Raw genomic sequence first — 17,844 nt, forward strand, 5'->3', positions numbered from 1 at the left:
ACATGCCTGACTTTTATGGTCTGTTGTAGTTCAATCACTGAATTCACACTACCCTGACCACCTCTGAAAAAAACAATAGGGCCTATATAGTTGGAGACAGGGCAACCTACTGCATTCCACACCGGATTGAATGATTTTCCAGTTTCAGTTCAGCTGCTTGTCAATCTTATTCAATGAATGTACAGTCATTGGACTAAAACCCATGTTTTCCAGTGCGCTCAATAGAGGTCGATGTATCACGCGCATAACTGCAGTGGTGTGATTAGTTCTAGGTCCTCATTGACCCAAGTATTGAGTGTGAGTGTGGACCAAGGGACATAATGCAATCTCGCTTACAATCAACGCAAATAAACACATGCTCTCTGTAGGCCTATAGTGCAGTGTGTACCAACACGAACCAATTCGTAACCTGACCAACGGTAGATTTACAATGTTTTGAGTGCATGCCTAATAAACCCTGTCGAGAAGGCGGTCTAGTGGCGGGTTCAGGCATGAAATATAGTTTTGTTCTGTCGTGATCTCTTGAAGATGATTGTAACTATGCGATAAGGAAACAGTTTTGCACTGTTGGAGCAAAACCTTGGAGTTGATGTAAATAGTGTTATCAGTAACGTTTGTCCCCAATACATTGTTTTCTTTACCAACCGACAACTAGTCATCCATTCATTCCATCAATGGGCATATGACAAGGTCTGTATGCAAAGCCACGTGACTACTACATGAAAAACTTAATCTACCAGAGTGTTTCTAAATCCGTTAGCAGATAATAACATTATTGTATTGTTAATTAAATAGGTAAATTCCCAGACCAAGTGACAGTCTTGACCATGGAATAGTGTTTGCCGTTCGGCGCGCGCTTTCCACAGTGAACTACAGTCTAGTTTCTTTGTTTGATTAAGGACAAAAGCAGGTGCAAAAGGTTCGGGGTGGGGACTTGGGAGGGATCACGTCGAAGTTATTGACAAAAACTGTTGCCATAGGCCCAAATTATTAGAAGGCGTGGTTTGGCACTTTGGGTATATAAATACCCGGAACTAACTACTCGGTAGTTTCTCAATAGAAAGTAGCCTCCTGTGGAGCCACCCGGTGTTGTACAGTAGGCATGTGTTGCTCAGGATAAAGACAAGTAGGAGACCGGACTGGGACCGACACGCACGGACAATCGAGTCACCACTAAATTACGCACAAAGTTTCGCAGCGCGGGTAGCTGATCAACCACCCCAACTGCTTAGAACTAGAATTTCTGTTATACCCCAGTTGTCTCAGTAGTGACATTTCCACGGAACATGCTTCTACATCAGTTCGTCAACGGCGCGCATGAAGTTATGCACCCAACAGCAATCCAGAAAGACACTACCTTTACGAAAATCTTTGTTGGTGGGTTGCCTTACCACACTAACGATGCCTCCCTCAGAAAGTATTTCGAGGCATTCGGCGACATTGATGAGGCTGTGGTGATAACGGACAGGCAGACGGGCAAATCAAGAGGATACGGCTTTGTAAGTAGGCTATTCAGTGCTGCTGACTTTTCTCGGTACTTGACTCGCCACGAGTGTGGGAATGTTCGCACGCGTAAAGGCAATCGAAGGTTTTTTTTGGTGACTTTGACAGATATTTTTATCCGGTATAAATAGTACCGCCATCATAGCTCTGAAACCTAACAACGTCTGTAAATATTTTGATGCTGCGAAAATATGACTGGTGATTAGTCACCCTTTATGACGGGTGTAGAAAACGCACAGCATGTTGAGAGGGCAATCGGTATTCTGTTTCATCCAATGCCTTATCGAAAGGCGATTGTACGTTTTCCTGCCATATGTTTATTCCGCTGTTTATTCTCAATGCAAAATACTAAGCCTATTTCGCAGGGGATGGAATTAAGATTGGATGTCTGTCAGCAACTAGTTTGAATCGGTTATCTTTTATCAAGTCACCATCAGATGACTGTCAAGACAATAATCTTGATGTGGAAGAAATGTCTTGAACCTGGCATGTGACGAAAGAGCTGCAGTCGGAGCATCTGACTGTAAAAGCAGCATTGTCCTTGAGATAGCCCTCCCTCGAAAATGCCCTGTCCATTCTTGCTTTCCCCACCCCGCAAACAGTATTTGCTTTGTAACGCGATGACTACTTGTTCGAGTTAGGAGATAAGCAGATTGTATATCTCAACATATGCTGCCTCCACAATCCATCCACTCTGGATGAAAGGAAGAAGGGGGAGAAAAAGTCCTGCACACACATTGGACGATCCACAGCGGGTCATGCTCGCATGAACTTGCGGTCTCTCCTTGCTTTTTATGGTGATATGTGAATTTGGAGAGAGCGAGAGAGGGGTGGATGGAGGGGGGTGGGGGATGGTGGCAAAGGGTAAGAGCAGTCAACGTGATGTTTATGTAGTCATAACCTGCTTGGAAGCAAAGAAGTGGCCATCATTTTCTTTTCCCCAAAGATGGACTGACTCACATGCCTGAACAGTGGCAGGGGTCCAAAGGGTATAGTGACCCCCTACTCCCCCATCCCCACCCTCAGCAGTCCCACTCTAGGGTCCTATCCTCAGCTGCTCCCCTGTCCATCATCCCAAGACCCAGTGGAGACAGTCCTGACTGCTTAACCAACCACATGGATTTGCCAACAAGCTCATCCCTGAAACAAACCCCCCATGGAGTTCTCTGATGATTTAAGAGATTTACAATGGCAAAACTGGCGCATCAGCAATCTTTCGACACAAAGCCTCAGAATCAGTGATCACAAACTTGGCCTCGCTACCATATCATATTGTTTGTTTGTTCTGTGTACTTCCAAGTGTTTTGGGTTGATATAGTGAGGTCCTTTCATTTAAACTAAAAAAATAAAAGTTGAAGTCGACCCACACAGACATACAGGGCCCAAGGTGATTATGCAGATATTTATGTTGATGAGGGAATGTTGTGAGAGGGAGCCTTTCATAGACGCACTGAAGACAGCTCAGTCGCCAGCCCAGGCCAAAGAAGGGATGGAAAATAATTGCTCTCGTGGAAACGGCTCTCTGTGTGTGTGTGTGTGTGTGTCTGTCTCTGTGTGTGTACGGGGATGTAAGACAATATGCGTGTGTGTGTGTGGAGTGGAGTGGAGGGGCGCAACGCTTGGGTGAGTGAGCGAGCGAGCGAGTGAGTGACAGAGGAACAGCCCCAGTTCCGCCACTAACGGCTAACCCCCAGCACACCGTCTGGTGTTTCTGGTCTAACAGGCTCAGTGATGTATGGCTGAGGTTTGTGTGTGTGTGTGTGTGTGAGAGAGTGTGTGTGAGAGAGAGAGTGGGGTTGTAGAGTTCCATCAGATTGAAAGCTGTGGACAAAGTGTACAGCACACATTCTAGTCACAAGGAGGCATGTCCTGGTAAACTGTTGAACTAAAACCATGTTCTCTCCGTTTTCTCTCTGTTCCTCGTTATATCTAGGGAAAGGTTTAAAAATAGCCAGGCTTTCCATTGACTTAACACCTGTAGATCAACCAAACCAGTAGTTCACGGGACATGGCCTTCTGTGGATGTGTGTCTGTTTTCACAACACGAGAGTCTGAAGGTGTTTATCTCTAGGATTCATCTAGGTCAACGGACTCTTAGAGCATTTGGCTAATACCCAATTCAGCACCTTTTCCAGGCATCGGCACCTCACACACTGTACTGTACACCTCCTGTATACTCTATGCTGTATGCCATGGCCAATATGTGTGCATATACATTATCTATGTGTGTGTGTCCCTGCATGTACTTAGGAGGTGGCGTTTGCCTCGTGCTTACACAAGAAAAAAAAATCTCTCACAGTAGTCAAACAGGAGGAAAAATACAACGCAGAGCCAGAAAGAAAGCCAGTTAGTTTTGTTTTGCACTTCATCTGCCTTCAAGGCAGGGGGGGGGGTAAAAAGGGATTTATCTCTGAAGAGTAGTGGATGTTTTTTGTCCCTGCAACACAAAGAAAGAAAGAAAGAAGCCAACCTGTCTTTTTGTTTACCCCACAGGTGACCATGACAGACCGAGGGGCGGCAGAGCGTGCCTGCAAAGACCCCAACCCCATCATCGACGGGCGCAAGGCCAACGTCAACCTCGCCTACCTTGGGGCCAAGCCGCGCAGCGTACAGACAGGTGAATTAAGACCAGCCAGCCGCAGTAGTGCACACTACAGGCACACAGTACAGACACAGACACAGACACAGGCACAGGCACAGACACAGGCACAGGGACGACACGACACAGCACGGCAGACCGTAACACTCCCATAAAAATAACACGCTCCCATAACAATAACAAGTCACTTTAACACTAACACTGCCAATCATGGTCACAACACAAGCAGCAGAAGCTTTCCCACACTCTGCGCTTACAGACACACATGCTCTCTCTCTCTCCCCGTCACATTATCTCTCCATCTCTCTTTCTCTCTCTGTATCTCCTTCTCTCTCTCTCTCTCTCTCTCTCTCTCATTTTCTCTCTCTCCAGTTCTCCTTTTCTTTCTTCCCCTTCCTTCCTTTCTACCTTCCTTCTTTCTTTCCTATCATCGTCACCTCTATCTGAACGATACCTCTGAGACCAGTGTATTTACGACCACTTTCACACTCCTTGAACTAACTCACACACACACACACACACACACACACACACACACACACACACACACACACACACACACGCACTCGCATATGATCGTATCCAGACCTGCCAAAGGAGAGGTCTTTGAACTCACACATAGTGTTAACACCCCCACTATAGCTGTCAAGATCACCACCCCTATGTCTACTGTACTGTGTGCGTCACCTCAGCTTGTGTCAGCAGACCTCTTCAAGAGGCTTTGGCTGGGAAAAAAAGAGTTATCTCACACGCTCATCTGGCGAAACAGATACAGTATACGTTTGTCTGTAAGGATGGTAGAAGTGACGAGGAATTCACGTAGTATGATACAAAGAATGAGGTTTATTCACACAAACTTGTAGGTACAACTTACTTGTAGTGAACACTATAATAACTGTCAAATTACCCAGAGAACCCCTGCGGCATCTTGCACGTCATGTTTCCAGGGCAACAATCCATACATTCTACAAGGATATCCCATGAGTCACTGCTGTCTTGGGGTGAGGGGTGCTGCTTTGCTTTGTAGGTTGTCTATATGGAGTGATGGATTCATTGGCTGTCTTTTCCCCCCCCTGTGTTTAAAATGGCATCGAAAACATTGTAAAGATCCCATGTGAAGGTGCAGGACAAAAGTTGATTGACCGAGTAATAGAAATCTGTTAACATTGCAGAAGGATTTCAAATTGTGCTGCCTTCTCTTAACTGGAATTTAAAGTTAGCATTGGAATGTTGGAGGTGGAAATTTGATGTCATTGTTCTTCTCAGTAAGATCTCGCCCACATTCATTTAAGCCGACTGCAAGTGTACAGTTCAAGACGAGGCAAAGGTGAACCGCACATGGATGAACTCTGTGGCCTGCAACGTCGGAGGTTTTCTGTGTGTGTGGTTCATCTTTACCATGTTCATTGTTCTATGAAACGCCCCATATCTCCAAACATGAACAGCGTCTTGTCTTCTCTCCTCTTCTGCCTCCTCCAGGTCTCTCCATTGGTGTGCAGCCAATTCACCCCGCACTAATCCAGCGGCAATACGGGTAAGTCGATACTGAAGTGCCACATTGCATATTAAACCCCTTACTATATCTCCCAGAAGGCCCTCTTTTCTCCCCCCCGTATTTGTTTTTCCATTGGTGCTGCTGCTTTTAACAGGCACGGCCACATAGCTTTGCTGTCACAGTATGTATGTGGTATTGGTTTTCCTCGCAGGTCGAACAGGCAGGTCAGCGCCAATAAGTGTGTTCCTCTACAGACCACAACTTGCCTCAATATGTAACATTTGTGTGTGTGTGTGTGTGTGTGTGTGTGTTCAGATGCCTTGTAAGTTAAAAAAAAGAAGTTATCATGGTAGTCTGCAAGTGCCTTTAGATCCCCTTACTTGTGTCCTCTTTGTCTGCTAAGACAGACAGAGGAGAGAGTGCTGAGGTCTGAGGACCACCGCAGCCGTGTGTGTGTGTGTGTGTGTGTGTGTGTGTGTGTGTGTGTGTGTGTGTGTGTGTGTGTGTGTGTGTGTGTGTGTGTGTGTGTGTGTGTGTGTGTGTGTGTGTGTGTGTGTGTGTGTGTGTGTGTGTGTGTGTGTGTGTGTGTGTGTGTGTGTGTGTGTGTGTGTGTGTGTGTGTGTGTGTGTGTGTGTGTGTGTGTGTGTGCAAATGCCTTGTAAGTTAAAAAAGAAGTTATCATGGTAGTCTGCAAGTGCCTTTAGATCCCCTTACTTGTGTCCTCTTTGTCTGCTAAGACAGACGGAGGAGAGAGTGCTGAGGTCTGAGGACCACTGCAGGTGTGTGTGTGTGTGGCTTCAGCTTTGCACTCATCAAGGTCAGAGGGACTCACTTGCACTCCTCAGGCTGAAGCCAGGACACACAGGGAGAGAGCGAGAGGGAGAGAGTCTGGCTGCAATGCAGCACTATGGAACCCTGACCTCCAGCTAGCTGAGGAGGCCACACCAAGGACAGGCACCCTGCTCTCCTCCACCCTGCTCTCCTCTCCTCTCATCCACCGTTCTCCCCTGTTCTCCATCCTGCTCTCCTCTGCTCTGCTCTCCTCCACCCTGCTCTCCTCTCCTCTCATCCACCGTTCTCCCCTGTTCTCCATCCTGCTCTCCTCTGCTCTGCTCTCCTCCACCCTGCTCTCCTCTCCTCTCATCCACCGTTCTCCCCTGTTCTCCATCCTGCTCTCCTCTGCTCTGCTCTGCTCCACCCTGCTCTCCTCTCCTCTCATCCACCATTCTCCCCTGTTCTCCATCCTGCTCTCCTCTGCTCTGCTCCACCCTGCTCTCCTCTCCTCTCATCCACCATTCTCCCCTGTTCTCCATCCTGCTCTCCTCTGCTCTGCTCTCCTCCACCCTGCTCTCCTCTCCTATGCTCCCCTCCACCTCTCTCATCCACCTTTCTCCCCTCTTCTCCACCCTGCTCTCCTCTCCTCCACCCTGCTCTCCTCTCCTCCACCCTGCTCGCCTGTCCTTCACCCTGCTCTCCTCTCATCTCCTCCACCCTGCTCTTCTCTCCTCTCCTCCACCCTGCTCTCCTCCCCTCTGCTCTCCTCTCCTCTCCTCCACCCTGCTCTGCTCTCCTCTCCTCCACTCTGGTCTCTTCTATTCTACTCTCCTCTCCTTCACCCTGCTCTCCTCTCCTCTGTTCTCCTCTCCTTCATCCTGCTCTCCTCTCCTCTCCTCTGCTCCCTTCCCCTCTCCTCTCCTCTCCTCTCCTCTGCTCCCTGTCCCCTTTCTCTCAGCAGCCCACAGTCCTGCTGTCCTCACACGCACTTGAAGCCACGTTATTGCCACGGGCCTAGAAGTTTCAGACGCTGTTGCCTTATTTGCCATGGCAACAGACTGCTGTCTGCTCTGGATAGGCTGTGCCTCACTGGAAGAGGGGAGAGCTAGTTGGCATTGGAGTGGAGTGGAGTAGAGTTAGTTTGGTACGAGAAAAGGGTGGTTTTGGGTCTCTGCTAAGTCAAGTGAGCTCGAGTTGATTGAGTATGGGATTAGGCGTGCTGTCGTGTGGTGACGCCTTGGGGTTGTTTGGGGTCGTTGCTCCTTGAATGAAGGTATACAGGGTGTCTCAAAAATGTATACACACTTAAATAATTGCAAAGCAGGCAGGTGTTTTTCAGACTTTCATTCTCAAAAACCCCCCATTATTTTGGTGTTTTGTCACCACTGGCTCCCAAACTGTTATTTTCTTCAACGTCTTCGATGTGAGACCGTCAGCAGTCGCAGAGTTGAGAGCCACCATTGAACTTAAATGCAAAGCCAAGAGAATTGTTTTGTGATGTGTGCGGTTGCTGTGCTTTGCATTATCAGCAACGCCTGGACTTGAGCAGATGTCAGTTTCAGAACAGGCTGTGACAAAACCATAAAAAAGTGTTGGTTAGTTTATTATTTTGAAAAGGAAATGAATATATCTACATTTTGGTTGCGTGTAGCAACTCTCTGCGCTACTGCACTGGCCGGTGGGTCCATCCATCGAAAACGGATCTGTTCTGTTTGTAAGCGGCATATAGTTCTGTGGACCTTCTCAATACTTGACGATTGTTTGAAGTGTGTACACACAGAATGGTTTTGGGACACATTATATTTCGTATGGTGAGGTGTGAGATCAGGGATTGTGTGGTGCTGCTCCCCAAGGGAAGGCTGAGGGAGGTGGGGTGATGAGACTAGGGGTTGTGTTGGCTTTTTTCACCACCATCCTTAATGATTATTAGATTTTAGCAGACTTTTACTTGCCAAATGCACACTCACTGATGGGTCAAATTGCCTAGTAAGTTGGTCTTTTCTACCAGTTAAACTGAAATTTCACCAGCATTTGGCTGGTTGGCTGGTGTAAATTTAGAGACCTGGTTAGCGCAGTCTGTAAACCCTTGCAACAAAAGAAGGTTCTGTTAATCTTAGTCAAAGCGTTTAGCTGTAGGCATTAGGCAAGTGGACTTTTTTGGAGCTTGACGGCTCTAACCTTGAAAAAGAAGTCAAGATAACTAAACAATTTGGACTTGCTGAACTTGTAAGATCTGTTGGACTCTGTTTCTATTCTAGAATCCCCCCATTAAGAACAGGCGGCTGGTAGCCATGGTGATGAGGTGAAGTATTGTGGAGTGACACCTGCCGCCTGCCACATGTGTGCGCGTGCGCGCGTGCGTGCGTGCGTGCGTGCGTGCGTGCGTGCGTGCGTGCGTGCGTGCGTGTGTGTGTGTGTGTGTTCGCACATTTGGGCCTGACAGGTGCTGGCTCTTATTTCCTCAATTACATCCTTCATACAATCCACCCCCCCTTCCCACACACATACACACACACACACACACACTGGGAACACCTGTCTCCCTCCCTCAGGGGCTATTGTCAGCGGGAGCTTAGGGACTTTTGCATGTTGTGTAGTGTAGTGTAGTATAGTATGAAGTGAAATGATGCGTGCTGTAGTGTAGTCTAGTGTAGTTTACTATGGAGTGGTGTGGTCCATGTTGCTTGTGGTGGTTGGGATCTGTTGCAGTGGCAGAAACTCGTATTAGGAATGTGGACTTGGGTTAGGTTCAGGGACAGGTTTGATGGTCGTGTGCGTGTATGTGTTGGGGCCGGTGTTGGGGGATGGGGGGGGGGGCTGTGCCGGGGTGGGTGAGGCCATCTCAAAGCTCACAGTGTGGTGGCAAGCAGGCAGCAGTGCCGTGCTCAGCGGATCAGTCGCAGGGGGAGAGGGAGCACGGGGCTCAGGGGTCAGTCAGACCTAAAGCCCAACACTTATGCTGCTGCTGCTAGAATTTACAAGTGTGTGCGTGTGTGCACGACATGTGCGCATGCATATAGTCGAGGGGCAGAGGGGGGGGGGGGGGGGGGTCTTCCTAAAGAGCCGCTCTTTCTAGAGATCTCTTATTTTCTCCTTTTGTTTGATTCGGTACTTCCGCTTTCCATTCACGCATTTGTGTGCCAGATTTCTCTTTCTTTTTTCCCTTTTTTTTGCCTTTGCTTTCATGTGATCGGATTTGGGTGCCATTGTCAGGGAGTGATTAGAGCCAGAGATTGAAAGTTGACACCTTAGTGCGACTGGAGGGATGTTTTCTTGGGAGGATGGGGGCGGGAGAGAGAAAGGGGGAAGTTGGGGGGAGAGAGGAGAGGTCCAGAAGGAGGGTGGGTGGGTAAGGGAGAGGGCAATGGGTACGGATGATCAGGAGCTGGGGCTACACACGCGTACACACCCCCACACACACCCCCACACCCCCACACACACACACACACACACACACACGTCGCTGGATACCTCAGACTCGCCTGGACTAATTGGGTAAACCCAACACCACCTTTGTCAAGCCCCCAACCCCCCTCTGATATGTGAAGGCAAAAAGAGGCTCCCCTCATCCCTCACAACCACCACCATCACCACCACCACCATCATCATCATCATCATCATGGTCGTCTTCTTGGTGATGATAATAATATGCTTTAATAACCGCTAGAGACTAATAGCGCACTCTTTGTCACCTCCAGCTTAAATTAGACCCTGCAGACAAACCTGTCTTGGAGGGGTACACCGAGAGAGAGGGGAGAAGGAGGGAGAGAGTGTGACTGAGGGAAAGTAGACAAGTAGAAAAGGCAAAAAGAGAGGGAGAGAGAGAGACGGGATGGAGGTGGAGAGAAAGAGAGTGAGAGAATTTGTGTCATGGTGGCGTTCTGTAGGGAGGGACAAAAAGGGAGGGATTGGGTGTGGATTGTGTTGAGAGAGATGTAGAGAGAGAGAGAGAGATGGGCTGGGAGTGTGATGTATGTGCTGGATGGCTATTTTTCCGGGCTGCTGTCCTCCATCCCATTGGCATGCTTGGCACCCTCTAGCCGTCAGCAAAAAGTCACACGACCTTGTCACCTCTGTGTGCTCTTTCTTTGCTTCTCCCTCTCTCTCGCTCGGTCTCTCTCTCTCTCCCTCTCTCACCCTCTCTCTCTCTCTCTCTCTTTGTCTCTCTGCCTGCCTCTGTCGCCATATCTCTCTGCCCTTTCTGATATTGTTCTGTCTTGTCTTTCCCAATCTATGCTTGTGTGCCTGCTATTGCTCTAGTGTAGTCTCATCACATTTGCCTTTTTTAGTTTGCCAGTTTACTTTAGAAGAAGATGAGCCCGGCGTGCTGTGGCGCAGCTTGCCAGTTCACCTGTACTATATAAAAGCTATGGGTAAACTTTAGCGTCTTACAATAGGTTGAGTGATGACTCACTCACACACACACACACACACACACACACACACACACACACACACACACACACACACACACACACACACACACACACACACACACACACACACACACACACACACACACACACACACACACACACACACACACACACACACACACGTGCTCATCTGTTGCAAGCTCCTCTCTGTTTTGTTTTTACTGTGTGTGTTGCCCGGTGATGATTCTCCGATTGCCAAGTTTAGGCACCGTGTTGGCGTACTGGGCCTCCCCTCAGCCCAGCGCAGGTTATACTTAGGCCCATAGAGGTGAATACTGTCTGTGGGGAATATACTGTACTTCTAATACAAGTACACAATTCAAAGTCATCCTTAAATATCTTTTCCCCCATGCAATGGTTTGTTTGTTTGTTTGTTTGTGTGTGTGTGTGTGGGTGGGTGAGAATGCCTCAGTCTTTGTTGATGTTTTTTGTCAAGGTCTCTCAGCTACTGCTTGTTGATGTTTTTTTGTGGAGGTTTCTCGGCTGCTGGTTGTAGGAATCGAAGACATTTTGGGTGCTTGAGCCATGGTTTGTGATTGAGCAGTAGAAGAAGTAGACGTTAGTGGCTTTCCTCAATTCCCAGCTCTTAATTTCATGCTTTATCGCCTGAAGTCTTCTCATCCGTGCTTTGTTCTCTCAGTGGATGGCTGAGCCCAATGCAGTGAAAAAACCTCGACCTCCCAATAGTTTTACAAAGTTAAGAAGAGGAGAATGGACTGCTTTTATGTTCACTTCACTGTGATCTACTGTATATTGTGGTGGTAAGCGTATGGACAGTGCCTGATAACTCAAACCGTGTGCCACAAATGGCGTAGAGAATGTGAAGCGGGGTTCATGGGTGTTGGTTGGTGTGTGAGCGAGGAGGAGGGCAAAAAGTCATGTTTGCTCTGTGTATTTGTGTGTGTGTGCATGTGTGTTTGTCCATGTGTGCGTTTTGTCTGAGTGTGTGTATGTGAACGAGCACACACAAAAACGTCCTTGACCGCTGTGTCAGCCATGCCTGGTTGGCTGGGAGCTTAAACAAAGCTGCTACTGCCTTCGTTTTCCCCCCTCCCCACGAGCCAAAGAACTGAGAGGAGCTTGTGTGGGCGCCTCAGACCACAAAGCCTGTCTTTTTATTGTCTGTGTGCGCGTGTGTGTGTATGTGTGTGACTTTTGTGTTTTGTGTGCGTCAGTGCATGTTAATGTATTATTTTCCTCTGCTATCTAATACCCCATTGATGCTGTGTGTGACTATCCAACCTCAGTGTCCTCCATGCTAACCACCAACTGCTGTCCACCATCCATTTTCATGTGGGTGACTGGGTGGCCCCTGTTACTCCTCCTCCTCCTCCAGCTGAAGAACTGAGCAGAAGCTGGGCCAGCGAAGACACTTGAGGCCCAGGCTGCATTTGCGGCCTTCTGTGGAGGTCTCCCACCACCATTGGAAAAAGGGCACAGGGGCTGTGACTGTCGTCTGCAATGCCAACATTCCTCCAAAGGTGCCAGTGATGGCTTGAGAGTGCTGTGCAGTGTGCTTTTGACAAACTGAAGTGCTTTATCGTGTGTGTCTGTGTGTGTGTGTGTGTTTTGCGTGGTTTGTGCAACTGTGATCTGACATGGAAAGTTTGTCGTGACTATTTCAATAGACTGCCGTCTTGTGTGCTCCTGGCATGGTGTTTTTGTTTGCAGTGGGGGGAGTGTGGTGGGTTTTTTGGTGTTCTCTTGAAAGTTTGGACACAGAGGTGGGTTGGGCAGGGGCTACTGATGAGGGTGGTGGGGGGGGGGTGCTGGGTGTTGCTGGATGCCTCGCACATGTCCCCATTACACACCCTTTCCTGTGTCAAAGTGAGTGGAGTGGAGTGGTGTGGTGTGGTGTGGTGTGGTGTGGTGTGGTGTGGTGTGGTGTGGTGTGGTGTGGAGGTGTGCTGTGACTTCACTGACTATCTCGTCTCGTCTTGTCTCATCTCATCTCGTCTTGCTTGCTGCTGCTCAACCTGGCTCAATGACTCAACTCTACACCCCCCCCTTCCAACACACACACACACACACCTCCATTTCCACCCCTTCTGCTGAGGACAGTCAGTAGGAGGTCGTCTTTTGTCACCATAAAAAAAGAGAATAATAATAATAATTGAGGTCATTTTTTTTGCATAGGAGAAAAAAATGACTGTGTAATTTGTCTTCCTCTGTAGGACAATGGCAGTAGCTGACACTGTTGGAATTGAAACACAAGTGGAAATTTTCGTTTCTAAAAAAAGACAAAGACAATAAAAAAAGAGTGAAGTTGTTCCAACAGTCTGTTATGCCTCTTCCTGTGAGGCAGAAGCTATGGTCATTGTTCTCGTGTGTCTGTGTGTATATTGTGTGTGTGTAAGAGAGTTGGTGTGTGCTTAAAGGTGTGCTTCAAAAATGTGTTTTAACTTCAAATTTAATTTATATATTGACTACACTTGAAACACCAAGTTGCCGAGGGAGATTTTTGAGAGCCTTTCACGCAAATTCTCAGAACGTCAATCATTGTGAGCCCCCATACCCACTTAGGCTTGCGCTCCTCCAGCAACAACAGAAAAAGTCACCACGGTTAAAGTCAACAGTGTGCCATAACAGCTGAAGGTGACCACCTCTTAGCTTAAAGTGTGTGTGTGCGTGTGCGCGTGCCTGTGTGCCTCTTTGTGTGTGTGTGTGTGCGTGCCTCTGTGTGTGTGTGTGTGTGCCTCTGTGTGTGTGTGTATTTTGTACACATTATCCAGTGAGTGGCAGCTGTTAAAACACTTGCTGCTGTCTGGTAGAGAGAGGCTGCCAGAAACGGCTGTCTCACCTCCACTACCCCTCCCCCACCTCTCCCCTCCACGCTGCCCTCCTCTCCCGTCCACGCTGCCCTCCTCTCCTCTCCTCTCCTCTCCTCTCCTCCCCACTACCCTTCCCCTCCACGCTCCCCTTCTCTGCCCTCCCCTTCTCTTCCCTCGGCTCCCTTCCACTCCCCCTCTTGCCTTCACCAAGCCCCAGCCCCTCCACACTCCGCTCCCCTCCAATCTATCCCCCCTCTAGCCTTCACCAAGCCCCAGCCCCTCCTAGTACCAGCCCTGACAGGACCTGCCGGTTTTCACCACCCTCGGTAATCAGCTCCCCATATCCCTCCACAGTCCCCATACACCCACCCCAGGGCCGCTGATAGCTTTGACCAGGCCCGGGACAATGTCATATGAAAGCCCCCCACCCCCATCCAAAAACATGCAGTATAATGGGGACCAAATTATTGGGCCCTACTCTCACCCTGTGCCCAGGACAACTGACCCCTTTATCCCTTCCTGTCGACTTCTCTGCATCTAGCCCTGTCCACCTCAGTGTGCTCTGTTGGCTGCTGACTGGCCTGGTGGCGGGTGGGTGTGGGATGGTGGGGTTGTGGGTGGGGGAATGGTTGGTGTCTGGCTTGCATCTCCCTGTAGAATCAGCAGGCACAAAGATGCATCTATCCAGAGTTGTGCCCAAGAAGGAGGCACCGAGTGTGTGTGTGTGTGTGTGTGTGTGTGTGGGGAGGAGGAGGTGGGGGAGTGGCATTATAGTATCTCTGGCAGATCTGTGTGCTGTTCCTATTTCTTGACTGGTGTGTGGAGTGGCTATTTTGGAGAATAATTCTCTTCTGCTTTCTGTTTCTCTCTCACTTTCTCTCTCTCACTTTCTCTCTTTCTCTTTCTCTTTGTCTCTCTCACTCTCTGTTTCTCTGTCTCTCTCTGTCTCACTCTGTCTCTCTCTGTCTCTCTCTCGCGCGCTCTCTCTCTCTCTCTCTCTCTCTCTCTCTCTCTCTCTCTCTCTCTCTCTCTCTCTCTCTCTCTCTCTCTCTCCGTCCTCCAGGCTGGCCCAGCACTACGTGTACCCTCAGGCCTACATGCAGCCCAGCCTGGTGGTGCCGTCCCAGGTAGCCTCCTCGGTGGCGCCCCACCAACAGTACCTGGACCAGTACTCCGCCGCCTACGCCCAGTACGCCCAGGCGGCTTTCGAGCAGTACCCGTACGCTGCTTCGCCAGGCTTCGTGGGCTACACCTACGCCACCAGCCCCACCTCCTCCGCCTCCGTCTCGGGATCATCCTCCGCAGCCAACCCGGCCAACTCTGCTGCCGCCGCCGCTGCTGCCGCCGCCCTCCACCAGGGGCTGTCTGCCTCCACCCAGGCTGGGCACCATCACCACCCCCACCACGCGGCCACGGCAGCAGCCTTCATCCAGTACGCCCCACAGCAGCACGTGCAGCCGGACCGCATGCAGTGAGCCACGGAGCGCGTGGACCACCATCTGACCGCCCACTCACCCGACCGGTTGGCCGTCCACACAACTCTGCCACTGGTACCCTCTCCCCCCCCAACAAGCACACATCACAAGTCACGGGGGACATGGGAGAGGGAGAGAGGGGCGGATGGGTGGGTGTTGCTCCATCAGTGTGCGGGGTTGTTGTGGCGTATGATGGGTGGATGAACGGACATTTGCACTACAACATCAGGACGAAGCCCCATCAGAGTTGGCCTATGGCTACCACCATTGGCCACCACTCACACCAACACCGACATGTCTCTTGCTCAAAAAGGGCTTCTAAATAAGGAAAAGGAAAAAGAAAAAAAAACTCACCCCCAAGCCCCTTTTCATTGCTATTATATTATTATAATTATTATTATCATTTATTATTATGTTGAATTATCATTGTTGTCAGTCCAAGGTAATCTTTATTGTATTAATGTCTCTTTACATGTTTAGTATCAAATATCGAAATGTTCTACTTGTTTCTTTTTTTTTACCCCGCGGATGTAATTTTTCAAACAATGTGAACCTCGTGTGTTGGTTGGATGAGGGTGGATGGATCCTCTAGCCCTAAATCTGTTCTACAGTTGGGTTCCAGCCAGCGAGATCCCTCAAAACCCAGACACACAAGAACACAACACAACACTCCCCTCTTCATACAGAAAAAAACCCCGCAGCCCTGTCAGCTGTTGTATGGGGGCGTTTTAGACACTGCAAGAAAGAAGGAAGGAAGGAGAGAGAAGGGGAGGGAAAGAAAGAGAGGGAGAGGGAGAACAGGTGCTGGGTGTGCTGCCTGCTCAACCCAAATGCTTGCAGCACTACTGCGACCCACGTTCACAGCACACCAGGGAAGAGCGTCCGTTCCTCTCGTACTACTACCGCTTCACGGACACTCTTAGGAACCAATAGGAACACCCTGTTTTCATTTTAATTTTCACCAACACACACTCACACACAAGCGCTCTAGCAGTCCTGTACACACAAACATACACACAAGCACTCTTCTTACTCTCTTTTTTTACACTATTCTGCTTCTACATGGTCTCTGTATTTCTCCTTGCGCTCACTGGATATTTTACTGAGGACAAAAGAATATCTAATACACAGCGACTTCTAGAACAAGAACTTGATGTTGAGTATATCCACATGACACCAGACTGACTACCTTTTTTAACAGACAAGTGGCCTTAAAAATGAAACTCCTTTTTTGAAAATGTTGTTCTTCCTTTTTTTTAAGAAAAAAAAAAACGATGCTTATTTTAAAACGAGCTTTCTCCTTTTTCTCACTAACCTAATATTTATGTTGGAACGCATTTTGTTTCCTCATTCTTTTTTGTCTCTATCTTCTATTTTTACGTATCTGAGTTGGATGTAGATGACCTCAGTGCGACTTTGAACACAGGGATGACGGGTGAAGACCCAGAAGCATATTATGGGATTAACACGTTTTAGGTAGCCGACACTGAGATACCTGTGTATTTTGTAAAACTGTTAATCCAAAATGATTGTGAACATTTTTGTTTTTCTTCCTTGAAAAGGACATTCGTGTACAGCATTGCAGCATTGTTGAGATGTTGCCACGTGTAAGTGCGTCAAGCAGTATTTATGTTTATTTAAGGAAAAGAAAACTGTGGATTGTGTTTTTCTTTCTTTTAAAAAAAATAATCTAAACCTTTTTTTGCAGGTACGTAGACTGCATTAAATATTGCCTTAAGGCATCAGTGTATATCCAAATCAATGGATCTCAACACACAAACACACACACACACACACACACATCCCCCATTCTCACATCCTTTTTCAAGTAGATTTTTTTTCGTTATTGTTATTCTGCTGCAACATTTTTGAACTTTTTGTACTTTTTATTTGTCCCGGAGTCTACCTGTACTGATGTGCATGTATACCTAAGCAGGAGGAAGTCGTTTGAAAAGTCTCTAGAGGCTCACAAGGATCTTTTGCAGAAGAACGAACGCGTTGGTAGCATAAATTTCAGCATCTGTGAATAAGCCATACCAAGAAAATCTTGGAAATAAAGAATTTGTGTATAATAAACAGTTGCTGTTGGCTTTTTATTGTAATTATTTTCTAATATCATTCAATTCACACAAAAAAACATTTTTTTCTTCAAAAGCATGTCATGAACATATACACAGCTCAAATGTTCTACTAAATTCTGACTTTTTGGCTTTCTAAAAAGTTGGAACAGTTATTTACTGTTAAATACTTATGTAGTCCAAGTGCAGTTGACATGTAACTTTCCCTATCAAGATGAATTGGAGATGTTGAGCTCTCTCAGGCGTGTGGTGCCTTATCAGCTGGCCAGTGCAAACAGCAAGGATGAGAACTTCTCATCTCATCATGACTAGGGCCTGAAAGCCAAGCCTCTAGCCACACGTACACTTGCTGAGGAAGGCCATTTCATGTGCGTATGCGTGTCGTTGCCTCACTCTGGCTGTTATCTGACAGTGTGTGTGTGTATGTGTGCGCCCTCTCTGATGTTTGGGCAGTGGGGCCCTGTGGTTATCTGCCTCGAGCAGTACCACCTGCCAGGACCACGTGGTGTTTCCCAACCCTGAGACGGCCGTCTGGGCTGCCTGCTTGCAGGGTTGCTGGGTAGAAGAAGGCCATGACGTATGTTGTGTGTGTGTGTGTGGTAGGTTGTAGATCCCCATGGGGAATGGAGGGGAATTTCTGAAAATACCAGTATTTCTGAAGTACGTGTTTGTTTCAGACTTCCCATTCACAATATTGTCCAAATTGTAATTAA

At 48.2% G+C, this 17,844-nt stretch overlaps 1 protein-coding gene across 1 annotated transcript; it reads left to right on the forward strand.

The window, feature by feature from the left end:
* Positions 1–1,065: 1,065 nt before the first annotated feature.
* Positions 1,066–17,146, forward strand: LOC134462528 (RNA-binding protein 38-like). The gene is made up of 4 exons (XM_063215609.1): positions 1,066–1,499; positions 3,997–4,120; positions 5,582–5,636; positions 14,642–17,146. Exons 1-4 carry the CDS (start codon positions 1,287–1,289, stop codon positions 15,051–15,053), a joined length of 804 nt encoding a protein of 267 aa, XP_063071679.1. The 5' UTR covers positions 1,066–1,286; the 3' UTR covers positions 15,054–17,146.
* The last annotated feature ends 698 nt before the right edge of the window (positions 17,147–17,844 follow it).

This window comes from Engraulis encrasicolus, chromosome 14 (genome assembly GCF_034702125.1).
Source record: "Engraulis encrasicolus isolate BLACKSEA-1 chromosome 14, IST_EnEncr_1.0, whole genome shotgun sequence".
Lineage (NCBI taxonomy): Eukaryota > Metazoa > Chordata > Actinopteri > Clupeiformes > Engraulidae > Engraulis > Engraulis encrasicolus.